This window comes from Rhinopithecus roxellana, chromosome 11 (assembly GCF_007565055.1).
Source record: "Rhinopithecus roxellana isolate Shanxi Qingling chromosome 11, ASM756505v1, whole genome shotgun sequence".
Classification (NCBI taxonomy): domain Eukaryota; kingdom Metazoa; phylum Chordata; class Mammalia; order Primates; family Cercopithecidae; genus Rhinopithecus; species Rhinopithecus roxellana.
Genome location: NC_044559.1, coordinates 132,106,777 through 132,122,726, shown reverse-complemented (window position 1 = coordinate 132,122,726; position 15,950 = coordinate 132,106,777). Strand labels below are relative to the sequence as shown.

The 15,950-nt window shown below is 45.1% G+C and overlaps 2 protein-coding genes and 1 long non-coding RNA gene across 18 annotated transcripts in view; 1 reads left to right on the top strand and 2 right to left on the bottom strand.

Annotated features, from left to right (window-relative positions):
* The window catches only part of PPP3CB (protein phosphatase 3 catalytic subunit beta), a 62,357-nt gene extending 60,370 nt beyond the window's left edge, over positions 1-1,987 (bottom strand). For 4 of the 7 annotated variants that reach the window (XM_010373095.2, XM_010373099.2, XM_030940363.1 and 1 more), the window contains exon 1: positions 1,768-1,982. In XM_010373095.2, coding sequence (XP_010371397.2) covers positions 1,768-1,852 — 85 coding nt within the window. In that variant the 5' untranslated portion in view covers positions 1,853-1,982. Of the gene's footprint in view, positions 1-1,362; positions 1,480-1,767 lie in introns of those variants that run through there. The other 3 variants (XM_010373097.2, XM_010373096.2, XM_030940366.1) reach the window with 2 other exon arrangements.
* Positions 1,493-5,786, top strand: LOC104669963. The gene is made up of 2 exons (XR_004059977.1): positions 1,493-1,780; positions 2,390-5,786. It is a non-coding gene; the product is annotated as an uncharacterized LOC104669963 (long non-coding RNA).
* The window catches only part of USP54 (ubiquitin specific peptidase 54), a 124,635-nt gene continuing 112,202 nt past the window's right edge, over positions 3,518-15,950 (bottom strand). For 8 of the 10 annotated variants that reach the window (XM_010373104.2, XM_010373106.2, XM_030940362.1 and 5 more), the window contains 4 exons: positions 11,473-11,591; positions 11,011-11,151; positions 6,496-6,679; positions 3,518-5,160 (listed from right to left, as the gene is read on the bottom strand). In XM_010373104.2, the coding sequence (XP_010371406.2) occupies positions 4,601-5,160; positions 6,496-6,679; positions 11,011-11,151; positions 11,473-11,591 (1,004 nt within the window). In that variant the 3' untranslated portion in view covers positions 3,518-4,600. The remainder of the gene's footprint in view (positions 5,161-6,495; positions 6,680-11,010; positions 11,152-11,472; positions 11,592-15,950) is intronic. The other 2 variants (XM_010373105.2, XM_010373107.2) reach the window with 1 other exon arrangement.

The window sequence follows — 15,950 nt, the reverse complement described above, 5'->3', positions numbered from 1 at the left end:
GAGCACACTAGCGCAAATCTCGGCTCACTGCAACCTCTGCCTCTCAGGCTCCAGCGACCCTCGTGCCTCAGCCTCGCGAGCAGCTGGGACTACAGGGGCGCGCCACCATGCCCGGCTAATTTTTATTTTTTGTATTTTTGGTAGAGACAAGGTTTCGCCATGTTGCCCAGGCTGGTCTCCAACTCCTGAGTTCAAGCGATCCGCCTGCCTCATCGGCATCCCAAAGTGCTGGGATTACAGGTATGAGCCATCACACCGGGCCAAATTAGTATTACTCTTTTAAGAACCAAAGAAGGTTCAGGTTTGAAATTTTTAATTAAAAAAACAAAAGAAAAAAGGTTTCCTTGATTTTTTTTTTTTTTTTGAAACGGGGTCTCGCTCTGTTGCCCAGGCTGGAATGCAGTGGCATGATCTCGGCTCACTGCAAGCTCCGCCTCCCGGGTTCAAGCCATTCTCCTGCCTCGGCCTCCCAAGTAGCTGGGACTACAGCGCCCACCACCACATCCGGCTAATTTTTTGTGTTTTTAGTAGAGACGGGGTTTCGCCGTGTTAGCCAGGAAGGTCTCGATCTTCTGACCTCGTGATCTGCCCACCTCGGCCTCCCAAAGTGCTGGGAGTACAGGCGTGAGCCACCAAGCCCGGCCGTTTTTAAATATTTTAATGGAAACATATGAGTCAGATTTCCAAAAGTAGGCTAACAGTGTTTAAATACTGTGCCAGTGTATTTGAGAAGCTGAATGAAAACAAAAGTACCTATGTTTTAAAAATAAATACAATACAAATAAGGAAAAGTTTATTCTACGATTTCAATTTATCAATCAAGATACACAGTAAAGAGAATCATTTCAATTATTTTTCACCTCCACAGCAGTGTTTGAGGTTGGTAGGCTCTCCCAGGAAGCTTGGAATCTTAAGCAACTCAATTAGCTCTCAATTTCTCTATTTTAAATTAATCTGCTGACCTGTTGTGGGTAAACATCCATAAATTCTGCCCTGGCTGAGAAACATTTAACTTTTTCGCCTAGGATGAGTGTGTGGGTGTGTGTTTGTAGGGGAGGGGTAACCCCTTTTGACCAAAGTGTTGATGGTTTTCTAAGTAAATACTTCCTATCCACAATTTTGTTGTTGTTGTTTATGCTGCTTTCTCTCCCTTTCTGCACTATAAAGTCTGGCCTCCCAATTCCTGCCCCAACCCTTCACCGAGGTCCAATCCCACAAGGTTCCCCCAGTTTCTGCTCCGGGTGGCACCTGACCGCCAAAAGTGAACCCCTGCGGTTGTCGCTAGCTAGACGCGGATAGGGCGGACGACTGTCACCGGGGAGCAAGCGTGAGCCAAAGCCGAGGTGATTTCTGACTGCTCCCCGGCGGGCCTCGCGTGGCTGAAGGTCTCCGAGCCCCTCAGTTCGCCCCGGCAAGCCAGAAGTGCAGCTGTCGCGGGGCAGGAAACTAATTGCGGCCCCTGCGCCGCTTTGACAGGCCGAGTGGGGAGAAAAGGGGCTCACTGCAGCTAACAGCCTCAACCCTTGGGCTAGGAAGCCACGGGAGCAAAACCTCCGCCCCGGCCTGAAAGCAACCGGTAGACCGCGGAGCCACTGCCACCGACTCAGTCCTGCCCAGCAGGGGCCCGCCCAGGGGCCACTCCCCAAGGGAGGCAGCCACTCACTCGCCCGCCCTTCCGGGCCCACTCCCGAGGGGACGGTCTCCCGCCCGCTCTCACACACAGCTAGCTCCTCAGGCCAGGCCCCCAGGGCTTCGTCCACCTCTCACCTTTGACGACGCGGTCAGCCCCGGGAGGGGGCGGCGGGGGCGGGGGCGGGGGCGGTGCAGCCCGGGCCGGCTCCGGGGCGGCCATGCTGGGCCCGGGGCTCGGCTAGGCTCTGGGCCGGGCGGGGTTGGGGGCGGGGGCGGCGGCTACCAGAGCCAAGCGGCGGCGCCGCCGGGGAACATGGCGGACCCTCTTTCCCTACAGAGGGGCTAAGACCGGCATGCACTGCGCGTGCGGGGGTGGGGGCGGGGTAGGCTCTAGGGACTTGGGCAAAATTACTGAGGCTAGGAGAGAAACGGGACGAGGCCAAGGGATCAGGTTAAAATTCTTTGCATGCAGAATCAAGAATGAGGAGATGGGGCAAGTCTGTAGCTAGGTGCTGCGATGAACGACTGCGAGGAAACACACCCGCTCTCATGGCATTCCCAGTAAACTGAGGAGATGTGATTAAACCTCAGGATCTCCTACTAATAGAGAAACAAATGTATAACGATTTAGCTACCAGATCTGAATACTAAAGGGTTGGCAGGGGACCACAGAATAGAGGAAGCATTGTAGGTTCTAGAGTGGAGAAAGGACCATCCAAAATGCAGTTTGAAAGAGAATTCTGGCCTTTGTGTTTAGAGTCTGGAATTGTCAAGAGTCTGAAGGCACAGAATAAGAATGCAGCTAGAGCAATTTCGGCGCCACAGTTTGTCAAAACAGGTAAGGGGAAGAAAGGAGATGACACCAAGAGATGTGCAAAGAATCTGAAGAATTCACCTGAAAAGGACACAGCTTCCTCCTGGAAGGCAGAGGAGTAAATAGGGAATTGGAAATTAATTCCTTATTTCTGTGCATGCACAGAATCTGGGCCCAGGTGACTTATGGACCCTTTATAGAGACCAAGGTGACTGACATTCGTGGGAAAGGGGGTAGAGGGAAAAGAACTGACTGTTTATCAAAAATTATTAGACGAGTGCATCCACGACACCAGAAGATATGTTGAATCATAGGGACCAGCATGTCCACTAAGCTCTATATATCTTGATGGTGCAGGATCCAAGTGGGATGGAACAATAAATTCCTGCCCATCGTCCTGCTCAATAATACATGTGCTCAGAATCTGTTCATAATGGATGGTGACAAGTAAGTAGTAGCCCGAAGGTCTCAAAAAGTACCTTTCTACCTCTTCTTTGTGTCAGTTTCAATCCTGAGACCCGAGGTGAAAGACGAAGGGAAAGACCAACAATGGGTATTTTCCAAACAGGGAACCCACAAGCTATTATTTAGAGGGAAGAGTCTCAGGAGTGAGGCACGGGTGAAAATGGATTTTTCTGGCATGGAAGGGCCATAACACCACAGGGGAAGGGAAAGGGAGAGGTCCCCATGGAAGGAGAGGAAGGAAGAGGAGGCATGTCACAAACTTATAGAGGAAAGGCACCCGGAGTACATCCATCAGGAGTGAGTTTGTTAGAAGAGCTTGAATGCCCAGAAAATCTCCCTAAGGAGGGGAGGAAGGAAGGAAGTGTATAATGTACTGAGTACTGAATGCTGTATCAGGAAAGGGATGGGAAACATCCTAGCAGCAATAGTAAAAAGGAAAGGCACCCTATTTTAGGACCCATTGATTCCCACCTTGATTGTATATCCTTCAACTCCTGTCTGGCTGCTCACTTCCACTCAGTCAAAAGGCACTTCATATATTTATCTAGGCCTCCCCGCCCCAGTACAAAAAAAGCAAGAGCATACAAAGGGAAGAATGACAAGGAATTAAATAGAACTATCTTATAGATTTATTAATGAAAAATACTTTACAAAAACAGTATGTTTGGCCTAAAATAGTTCAGCTGACTCTGAGGGTTCACAACAACAACTGAGCAAGTGGTAATAATGGCTGTGCTGAGGAAAGAAGGCTGTGTTAGTGTGCCTGACTCCATCTGTTCAAAAGGGTGGATGTTATGTTGGCAGCTCCGCGTTCTAGGCCTAAGGCTTGGAGGGCACAAGGAATGCTGACAGGCCATAATACCTGGGCAGGGGGCTGCCCTGATGATGTAATCAGAACCATGACCACAGGGCTACATGTCCCCCCAAGGATGGGAGATAGGGAAGACAAAGGGTCAGGTAATAGGGATAGGTGGATAAAACAAAGAGTAGAAGTTGGGAATATAGTAGGGAACAGAGAACGAGGGCTCAGGTGGAGGTGGGGACATAAAGCATCCAGGAATAAAATGTGACCTTAAGATCCTAAGGAATGGCTAGTATCCAGAGTAATACCATGGATTCATCTTTAAAGTGGCTCAGATAAAACCCTTAAACAGCAGCTGCTTCCTTTTGCTAGGGGGAATGGAAGTTGGAATTTCAAATATCCCCTCCCAAAGAATCAGGTCTTTTTAGAGGTTCCTGACACCCTTAAGAGAACCCACCAATTCTATGTTGAGATAAGAAGAGCACAACCATGGCAGTGATGCAGGGTACCAATGCTGCCACAGTACAGTTTGTTTTGTTTTGTTTTGTTTTCTGAGACGGAGTCTCACTCTGTTGCCAAGCTGGAGTGCAGTGGTGCGATCTCAGCTCACTGCAACCTCTGCCTCCCGGGTTCAAGCAATTCTCCTGCCTCAGCCTCCCGAGTAGTTGGGACTACAGGCATGCACCATCACGCCTGGCTAATTTTTTGTATTTTGGTAGAGACAGGGTTTTACCATGTTGGCCAGGATGGTCTCAATCTCCTGACCTTGTGATCCGCCCACCTCAGCCTCCCAAAGTGCTGGGATTACAGGCATGAGCCACCGCGTCTGGCCCACAGTACAGTTTTACATAGAAAGGTGTAGCTCCAGGAAAGGAAAGGAGTAACCTTTACCATCGACTGTGCTGCAGCACTCTAGCCCTGATCTGCTCTCTTCTGGAGGCATCTGATAGAACAAACAGAAACCCTTCTCCCACTGTCCTCCTGTGTCCAGAGCGGGAGGCATAACTGCTTTGCCTCCAGTCGTCATCTGGGGGCATATCTACTCTTCGAGGACCAGGGGTTCGGGACCCTGGAACAGGATCTGAATTCCAATCTGACCTCCGGGGTATATGAAGACTGCTAGATGGTGGGTACACAGGATAAACAATGGGAGGGTGGGAGGGTGAATGGAAAAGATCACCCCAGGACTGAGCGTGAGGAACCTGAAGGCCCTTGCTTCTTTCTGGTAGTGTGGCAGTGTAGGTTAGCTGAGGATTGCACCCTGGAGTAGTCAGGAATCTGGTCCCAATATGCTGGTTGGTCTCTGACCAGGGTGCCCAGGAGGTGTCTGTTCTGGAACGATGGGGGAGGCTCTGGTAATTCAAAGTCCTTCCTGTGTACTTGGCCCCTTGGGAAGTTTCACCCCTGTCACACATAGCCAGAAACTGCTGGACACTCCTCGAAGTTCCTGGGGAAAGAAAAGAAACCCAAAGACTGAGCATCTTCAGAATACCATTCTTCCCAGAGAGCCATGCCTAGCTGTTTAGCCCAATTCCCTACCAAGAGCATATACACAAGGGAAAGAAAGAACCAAGCTGTGCTTTTGATTCCATTTTTTAAAATTCTTAATATACATCAAAATCAAATATCATACCTCCAACCTGGGCAAATGAAACAGTCTCATGGATGTTGCCATACCTCTACCTCCCTCCACTATAATCTCTCATCCACTATACACACGTATACAAAAGGAGGGCTCCCTAATATATAGCAATATTTAGCAAACGTATACTCCATTTGTGATGACTATATTTCTAGAACCACCATACCAAAACCTCACTCAGCTTTTCTTTTTTAAAAAAATAGAGATGGGATCTCACTATGTTGCCCAGGCTGGTCTCAAACTCCTGGGCTTAAGCAATCCTCCCATCTTGGCCTCCAAAGTGCTGGGATTACAAGTGTGAGACACTGTGCCTGACTTTTTTTTTTTTTTCCAACTTTTCTTAAAATGTTATCTTCACTTTAGTTAAGCTGCCTTCGTTTGATCTCTGAGATCTAATGTGGAATGCCTCTTCTTATACATTTATTCAACTTCGGCACTATTGATATCTTGGGCTGATAATTCTTTGTTGGGGTTGGAAAGAGACTGCCCTGTGCATTGTGTGACGTTTAGCAGCATCCCTGGCCTCTACCCACTAGATACCGGTAGTACATCCCCTTTATCCGTTGAGAACCACTGCCTTAAGCTTGAACATCCAGCGCATGAGGGGAAAAAGAACATTTCACTTGGAAGGTCAAAGAAAGCCAAAATGATGTTGCCCACCTTCCCCACAATTGTCTGGGTCTGTACACATGGTGTGGGTACTCTATGTATAGGGTATTTCCAATTCTCCCACTCATTCCTTGTCTTCCTAGACCATCCCTCAGCTGAGACTCAGAGGACAGAAGGAGAGAAAACTAGCTGATAGAGATGACCATTTCTGTTCTGAGGGTGTCCCAAAGACTGGGTATTAACTCCCCTTTGTCAGCTAAAAGCTTATTCTATCATGACTGAAGCAGTTCATTCTCATAAGTAGACAGACTCTAGGGGTGCTGGTCTAGACCCTTGGTCTAAGAATCATGGTGCCCAACAAATGATTTAATATTTATGTGGATCAATGCACGACTTTGAAGCAGTAATTCATATCCTCACACCACTCCACCTTGGGATACCCCCCTCCCCATAGGTATACTGATTTGACCCTATGAGGACCCTGAAAAGGTACCAAATTCTGGCATATAATATTAGATTTGGGGGAGTTACCTGGGAGTCTATGGGGCTCCCCTGCCACGCTGGGCATCAGGACATCTGGGGACAGGAACTGTGGTTGGGGAGGGTAGAGTTGGGGACCGAGGAGAAACACAGAAGGGTCATGGATGACAGGGAGGGAAGAGGAGCTGGAACAACGATGCCCGGTTTCCAAAGGCTTCCTCACGTTTGATGAATCCTTATAATGAGACAAGACAAAAAAACATAGAGATGAGGATTAACACAAAGCAGGATGTAGTTGGGTAAACACAGTGAGGCAACCAAAGGGAAATGGAGGGAACCAGAGCACAAACATGCCTACATGCCTTATTCTGGAGTAGGACCCAATTTTTTCAGTCATTCTCCCTGCCAGCCCTCTAAGAAACTGCAAACTTCAGATCCTTATCCCTTAACCAGTCCTCCTCATATCCCTCACCTTCCCAACCCTACCATTCAGGTCTTTAGCAAACTCCTTAATGCTAACAGTAGAATTAGAGAGATTGAGATAGAAATTTAAAAATAAAAACAAAATATGAGAAATTCAGAAAGCCTGAGAGAATGAGAAAAAAAAAATCCTTTACTTATTCTAAGTACTAGGAATAAAACTATATATGTTTAAATGTAGAATCAAGAACTCTACCCCATCTTCTCTCCTGTCACTGCTATACATTCCACAGCTTCCTCTTTTGCCTGGCAAGTTTGTATTTACTGATGCTTATGTCCTGCTCTACTCCCTATTAATTATCTACTTTTTTTTTTTTTTTTTTTTTTTTTTTGAGACGGAGTCTCGCTCTTTCTCCCGGGCTGGAGTGCAGTGGCCGGATCTCAGCTCACTGCAAGCTCCGCCTCCCAGGTTCACACCATTCTCCTGGCTCAGCCTCCCGAGTAGCTGGGACTACAGGTGCCCGCCACCTCGCCCGGCTAGTTTTTTGTATTTTTAGTAGAGACGGGGTTTCACCATGTTAGCCAGAATGGTCTCGATCTCCTGACCTCGTGATCCGCCCGTCTCGGCCTCCCAAAGTGCTGGGATTACAGGCTTGAGCCACCGCGCCAGGCCTAATTATCTACTTTTATGATAAATACCCAGAAATATTCCCCTTTAACATCTGAAACAGTAACATATCCAAAATTGAACCAAAATCCTTCCAAACTCCTCCTCCTGGCACCTCATTTTCCTAAATCACCCATATTCAAAACATTGGCAATGACCTTGATTTCCCACTTTGCATCCACAATTCCATTACTTGCTAAGGACTATCATTTCTACCTATGGGTTTTATATTTAAATTCACCTGGACTACTGCAACAGCCTTCAGTCTGCTCTTCCTATCTCCCATCCACTCCTTACCGTGGTCTACAAGGTCCTATGTGATATGGCCCTACTGCTCCTCACTTTATTTCCTATCATTCCTGGAGCCTTTACACTCTAATTTTAATGTTCCTCAAACACACCAAACTCATTGCTACCTCAGAGTCTTTATACTTACTGTTTCTGTTACCAAGAATATTCTTCTGATGGCTCACACCTTCACATCACTAAGGTCTCTAATCAAAAGTTACTTCCTTAGAGCTGATTTCCCTCACTACCCTACTATCAGGAATAGCCCTCAAAAAAAACACTATTACCTCTTTACTCCTTATTCTCTTGCCTTATTTTATTATTCTTTATCATACTTATCATTGTCTGGTATTATATCATTTATTTGTTTATTGTCTTTCTCCCCTATTTCTTTTTACTTCTGTATCTCTAGCACCTTCAAGTGCCTAGAACAATGTGGGCACTTAGTAATAATATGTTAAATAAAATAATCTATATGCCAGTATGTCTAATTTCCTTTACGAGACTGCAAGCTACTCAAGGGCAGAATTTGTGTTGTTTCATCAGTGTATGCTCACAGCACCTACCACAACATGGCACAAAATTAGCATTTATCATACTGCCTAAGGACCAGGTGCCACTCCTCTCAGCATGTGACATAGCTAATTACTCCTTTCTTCTTGAAACATTCTCCCCTTGGTGCCTATGGTACCACACATCCCTGGTTTCCCTTCAGTCTCGCTAGTCTTTTTTTCTCAGTCTCCTTTTAGGGTTCTTCAAAAGAAGAACCACCTTAAATCTAATGCTCTTTAGGGATATGTCCTGGTTCCTCTTCTCTTTCTGCGAGTCTTTTCCTCTTTTCAATGGGTATGATTCCCAAATTTCAATTTCCAGCTTATATATCTCATTCCAAAAGCCTGCCAGATATCTCCACTCAAGCTTAATATATGCAAAACTGAATACATATCTTCCCTCAAATATATCATTATCTAACCATAAAACTTGAGTATCATCCTTTACCCCCTCTCCCAACATCCAGGCAGGCACCAACTCCCACTGATGTTTACTTCCTAACTGGGTCTCAAATACGTTGACTTATCTCTATCCTTTCCAACTACTTATTGTGACATACAGGGCTGTCTGCGGTCCATAATATTCTTTGTATCCTCTCTTGTCAACACTCTCCATCATCTCCCCTCGCCAGACTTCCTAATCCTGCCATACTAAATAAGCTTATTTTAATTCAGTTAATATTTACTCAGGTCCCTTTTACCTGCTATATTCTTTTTGCTTCTTCCAGGAAGCCTTCCATGATACCTCAAGCCTGATTTAAATGTCCCTTCTATTATGTTCCCATAGGATCAAATCCTTAATACATTATAATTGTTTATTTATCTGTCCTTCACTGTAGACTGTAAGCGCCATAAAAGCAGGGACTACATCTAACTCACCATTGTATCTCCAGCACCTAGCACAATACCTATAACACACTCAATAAGCACTTATTTATTTGTTTATTTTTGTGTTAGGAATCTTGTGACAGAATCAATAAGTATTTATTTAAGAGAATGAATCAATAAATGATACGGAAGTCAGAAGAAAGGAAGCCAATTCTCCTAGGAAAATAACAATTTGCCATTAAATGAATTGAAAGTACACGAGGGCCGGGCGAGGTGGCTCAAGCCTGTAATCCCAGCACTTTGGGAGGCCGAGACGGGCGGATCACGAGGTCAGGAGATCAAGACCATCCTGGCTAACACGGTGAAACCCCGTCTCTACTAAAAATACAAAAAACTAGCCGGGCAAGGTGGCGGGCGCCTGTAGTCCCAGCTACTCCGGAGGCTGAGGCAGGAGAATGGCATAAACCCGGGAGGCGGAGCTTGCAGTGAGCTGAGATCCGGCCACTGCACTCCAGCCCGGGTGACAGAGCAAGACTCCGTCTCAAAAAAAAAAAAAAAAAAAAAAGAAAGTACACGAGAACAAATGCTAGGCAGGAGAGTCTACCTTTTCCAAAAAAGAATGGCAGCCTGATCAGAATTGTTTAGGAATTTATGAACAATAAATTGAATGAATCTTATTATAAATTCAGCTGAGTTTTTCTGTTTGTTTTGTTTTGTTTTTGAGACAGAGTCTTGCTCTGTCGCCCAGGCTGGAGTGCAGTGGCTCAATCTCGGCTCACTGCAACGTCTGCCACCCGGATTCAAGCGATTCTCCTGCCTCAGCCTACGGAGTAGCTAGGAGTACAGGCACCCTCTCCCACCATGTCCGGCTAATGTTTATATTTTCGCCATGTTGGCCAGGCTGGTCTCGAATTCCTGACCTCAGGTGATCCACCATCCTCGGCCTCCCAAAGTGCTGGGATTACAGGCATGAGCCACCACGTCTGGCCTCGGCTGATTTTTAAAAATTAGAAAAATGAGTACCTCTTAGGAGGGAAACTGAATCTGAAGAGCTGGTAGAAGACAGACTTGGTTTTCACCATATGTGCTTTTATACCTTTTTATTTTTATACCATGTATTTAAAACCTGTTTTTACATTTTTCCTGAACTAACCTAGTGGACAACCTTCAATGCACTGGTACTTTGTACCCTGACCTCTACTGTAATGAAAACTCAACTTGGGCAAGGAAGTGAAATTCTCCAAAGGTGTGACTACCTACAAACCTAGCCACTGATATTATTTAAGTTTGTTGATCTCTAATGGCTTGGGCTTTCCTGCCCCTTCTGCCTACACATTACTGCATATGAAAATTCGCAAGGCTTTTTTCTTTTTCTTGCTGATGCACATGCTTCACTTTAGATTGAAAACACAATGAATTCTATTCAATCACATACTGGGGGTGAGGGGAAAAACCAAACCAATACTGCAGCCCATGTCTTTCCTTCTTCCTTTGATTAGTGCCATGGGTTCTGACCCAATCAGCAGCCTTTGCTTCTCAGATTCCTCTCAAGGCTATTATGACTCTTCTCACCCTAGGAAACCCTACAACACACACAACCTTTCAGAACTGCTACAGGGAATGGACATTCCTCTGGGCTCCAACTGAACGTCTGTAAATAAAATAATGACTGCGTGTCCTTATTTTTGCTGAGTACACAGGGCTTTTCCTCACATTACAACCTTCACTTTCTCCCTGCTTCTTTACCTGCACTGTATTTTTGCTTAGCAAGGAGGAGGGTGCTCTGAATAGATGGACCCTGATTCTACTTACAAAACTGTGGGAAGAAACTGGAGCTTCCTCCCTCTCTGAGACAACGGTGCCACTGAGACTGCGTGAGATGCGACGTAAGTTCTCTGCACTGTACTGCTCATCCTCCCCACACTCCCTGCTGAGGCCTCGGCAAGGTGTAGCCTTCAAACACACAGACACATACAGGCAGACACATAATACCAGACTTATGGTTTTCCCACAGACACTATCCTCAGGGTATGGGAAAGAATAGGGGAAGACTCAGTAGTAATAGACACCTGAATTAGATGTATTGGTAAGATAGTGGCCATGTAAAAATCTCCTCTAATTCAAAAGAAGCCCATTCATAGACTTTATTTTCTTCTGATAGCACCATATCACCATGACTCTGCCTTATCATCATCCCTACCAGACATATCTTTCCATAATTCCTTCCCCAACACACCACCCCGGGCCCAGCACCTTAGCACCTGAGGCTGCTACCTGAGAAGTACACATTGTTCTGGCTTCATGGAGACTCTGCTCCATTTCTGCTGTTGGAGTCTTTGAGAGACCAGGATCAGGGGCTGAGTGCAACCTCCTCCCCATGCCATCTGCAGAGCCTGAAGAGGAAAACATAAATACAAGTTGAGGCTGTTTCTTATCCTAGGGCCTAACCTCTAAGCCTAGCAGCACAAACTCAGGAGTTGTTGTTTCATTAAATAATAAATATGCATCCCTGAATTCAATGGGGGGACATGCTCCTGGAATTTAGAAACAAGAGGGGCCAGGCACGGTGGCTCACACCTGTAATCCCAGCACTTTGGGAGGCCGAGACAGGTGGGTCACAGGCCAGGAGATCGAGAACATCCTGGCTAACACAGTGAAACCCCGTCTCTACTAAAAATACAAAAAATTAGCCGGGCATGGTGGTGGGCGCCTGTAGTCCCAGCTACTCAGGAGGCTGAGGCAGGAGAATGGCGTGAACCCGGGAGGTGGAGCTTGCAGTGAGCTGAGATCGCGCCACTGCACTCCAGCCTGGGCGACAGAGTGAGAGTCTGTCTCAGAAAAAAAAAAAGAAAGAAAGAAACAAGAATTTTAGAATATGGATAGTTTACTGAATGTCCCCATCTTGCTTCATTTCATTTTTGTAAACATAATCAGCTTCTGTCAGACTTGGGCTCAAGACTTACAGACAGAGGAAATTATCTAACACAGTGATTTTCTGAAGTATCTGTGGTGACAAAAGAAACTATCTCCAGTCTAGTTCAGAATTGAAATGATCATAATAATCATCTATCAAACCTCCTCATTTTATATAACAGGAAAATGAGTTCCAGGGTCTGACAGTTTAGTAGTTTAACCAGGATTAAAACTCTCTTGATTTTCAGCACAGTCCTCTTACCATCTCACCTGGTGACCTCTTGTACTCTGAGCAGGAGCACCTCAGGAATGTTTTACACATGTAATGCTCTTTTCCCCTTAGCTTCTCTCAAATCATTTAAATTCTAAACAACCACTAAATGCTTACCTCCTTCAAAATCTTTCTAGATTGTTCAGAGTTGCTCTAAACTGGATTGGTGACTCCCAAGGGGCTAACCCCAATCCAGCTAATTAAGTTTTCCATTCTGAAACTGTATATGCCCTTGACCTACATTTGATACATGTGTCCATGGCCAATTGATGTCTTGATTTGATGATGTGATTCTAATATATCTATATCTGGCTGAAGCTGATATTATTCATGTAAGTACTGTAAGACCAGTTATTTTCAGTATTCCTGGGTACTTAAATGCAGTGCTTTCTTTTTTTTTTTTTTTTTTTTTTTTTGAGACGGAGTCTCTCTCTGTCGCCCAGGCTGGAGTGCAGTGGCCGGATCTTGGCTCACTGCAAGCTCCGTCTCCCGGGTTAACGCCATTCTCCTGCCTCAGCCTCCCCAGTAGCGGGGACTACAGGCGCCCGCCACCTCGCCCAGCTAGTGTTTTTGTATTTTTTAGTAGAGACGGGGTTTCACTGGGTTAGCCAGGATGGTCTCGATCTCCTGACCTCGTGATCCCCCCGTCTCGGCCTCCCAAAGTGCTGGGATTACAGGCTTGAGCCACCGCGCCCGGCAAATGCAGTGCTTTCAATACCACCTCAGATTCATCTGGGAACTTTTAAAAATAGAGCTTTCTGGATGTTACCACAGACCTGAATCAGAAGGTTTGTGGTTGGTGCCTGGGAATTTTCATTTTTGAAAGGTTCCCAAAAAGTCCAAGAAAATATCCTTGGCCGGGCATGGTGGTGTACACCTGTAATTCCAATATATATATATCCTTGAACATTATTGGGGGAAATGTGAAATGTTACAGTCTTCCTAAAAAGCAACCTGGTAATCTCTAATAAAATAAAAAATATATTTATCCTGTTGCCCAACAATTCTAATCCTGAGAAGAAGAAGAAAAAAATACCAGTTCATAACAACATATGTATAAGAATATTTTCTACTGACATAATTTATAGTAGCCAAGAACTAGAAATAAAGTAATGCCCATCTATAGAAGAATAGCTAAATACATTATGGTTTAATACTAAATATTGTTCAGTCACTTAAAAAGAATGAACTGAGTTAAACTAGATGATTTGAAGGAATTTTAATGAAATATTGTTGCATTAAAAGGAAAAAAATATGTAAAATGATATACAAGCAAAAAAAAAAAAAAAACACTTTCTGTATATGTAGGTCTACATAGGATTGTATGAACAGAAAAATACAATGTATGCACACTACATAATTACCTGGGGAGGGAAGGACTGGCTATGAGAGAAGAGACAGGAAAATTGTGTAAAATAAAAACAGCATGTGTGTTATGTTCTTATTTCTATAAAATTATTCATGTGTTTTTTGGGTTTTCTGAGCCACTCCTCAGATGACTATAGGTAGCCAGGTTTAAGGATTACAGCTAAGGCTGGGCGTGATGGCTCATGCCTGTAGTCCCAGCACTTTGGGAGGCCAAGGCAGGCGGATCACGAGGTCAGGAGTTCGAGACCAGCCTGACCAACATGGTGAAAACCCCATCTCTAATAAAAATACAAAAACTAGCCAGGCGTGGTGGTGGGCGCCTATAATCCCAGCTACTCAGGAGGCTGAGGCAGGATAATCACTTGAACCCGAGAGGCAGAGGCTGCAGTGAGTCGACATTGCACCACTGCACTCCAGCCTGGGCAACAGAGACTCACTCCATCGCAAAAAAAAAAAAAAATTACAGTTATGGCTGGCTGTGGTAACTCATGCCTGTAATCCCAGCACTTTGGGAGGCTGAGGCAGTAGGATCACTTGAGCCTAGGAATTCAAGACCAGCCTAGGCAGCATAGTGAGACCCCATCTCTAAAAAAAGAAAAAAAAAAAAAAAAAAGCATTAAAAAATTAGCCAGGTATGGTGGTGCACATCTGTATTTGGAAGGCTGAGGCAGGAGGATCATTTGAACCTGGAAAGTGGAATCTGGAGTGAGCCATGATCGTGCCACTGTACTCCAGCCTGGGTGACAGAGTAAGACTTTGTCTCAAAAAAAAAAGAGAAAAGAATTACAGAGTAATGTTCAGAATTGGCTGTTCCTCTAATCAAGCCAAGTGTGACTCCTAGACAAGAAGGTAGCCACTGGAACCTCCTGAAGGGAGTAGAATCTGATTCCTTTAAAAGACGGCAGGGTGCGATGGCTCACGCCTGTAATCCCAGCACTTTGGGAGGCTGAGGCAGGTGGATAACCTGAGGTCAGGAGTTCAAGAGCAGCCTGGCCAACATGGCGAAACCCTGTCTCTACTAAAAATACAGAAATTAGCCGGGTGCAGTGGTGTGCGCCTGTAGTCCCAGCTACTCGGGAGACTGAGGCAGGAGAATCACTCGGAGGCAGAGGTTGCAACGAGCTGAGATCGCACCACTGCACTCCAGACTAGGTGATAGAGTGAGAATCCATCAGAAAAAAAAAAAAAAATTTTTAAGCAGAGGTAGAGGTGGCCATTTGTAAGGGAATTTCTAGAATAAATAAAAGATAGGGTTAAGATGATGTCTACTCACTGATCAATCATGACAAAAGAAAGACTACCAGACATTATGTATTTGCTGATATGGTGTAAGAAATACAAAGAACTTCCTATTAAATATTCTTGTTTTTAAAATTTGTATCTGATTTTAATTGAGCCTCTAGCTCTAAGTACTAAGTTGCAGGAAAAATGAGGGCTAGAAGAACATGGTGGTTTTTTTGGGACAGAGTCTCCCTCTGTTGCCCAGGCTGGAGTGTAGTGGCCTGATCTCAGCTCACCACAACCTCCGCCTCCCGGGTTCAAGTGATTCTCCTGCCTCAGCCTCCCGAGTAGCTGGGACTACAGGTGCGTGCTGCCATGCCCGACTAATTTTTATATTTTTAGTGGAGACAGGGTTTCACCATGTTGGCCAGGCCGGTCTTGAACTGACCTTGTGATCTGCCTGCCTTGGCCTCCCAAAGTGCTGGGATTACAGGCATGAGCCACTGCGCCCGGCCACAACAAGTTTTTTTTTTCTTAAAGACTTAAGACTATAATCAGCAAAATCTATAATGTGTGAAATGTTAAAAGACAATGACCAAATTTCTTCAACAAATAAATAGAAGGGGAAAAAACAGAGGGTATCATACTGGCAAAAAAAACCCAAAACCAAAAACAACAACAACAACAAAAAGACTTAAGAGCCTTATCATCAAAAAGCAACGTGTGTGTCTTGTTTGAATCCTGACTTGAAATAAAACAACTGTAAAAAGACATTTATGGGACCACTGAGAAAACTGGAATATTGGCTAGGTATTATATTAATAAATTATTGTTAATTTTTTAGGTGTAATAATATTATAGGTTTGTCTCTTAAAAAACAATCTGGCTGGGTGCGGTAGCTCATGCCTGTAATCCTAGCACTTTGGGAGGCCAAGGCAGGTGGATCACCTGAGGTCAGGAGTTCAAGACCAGCCTGGCA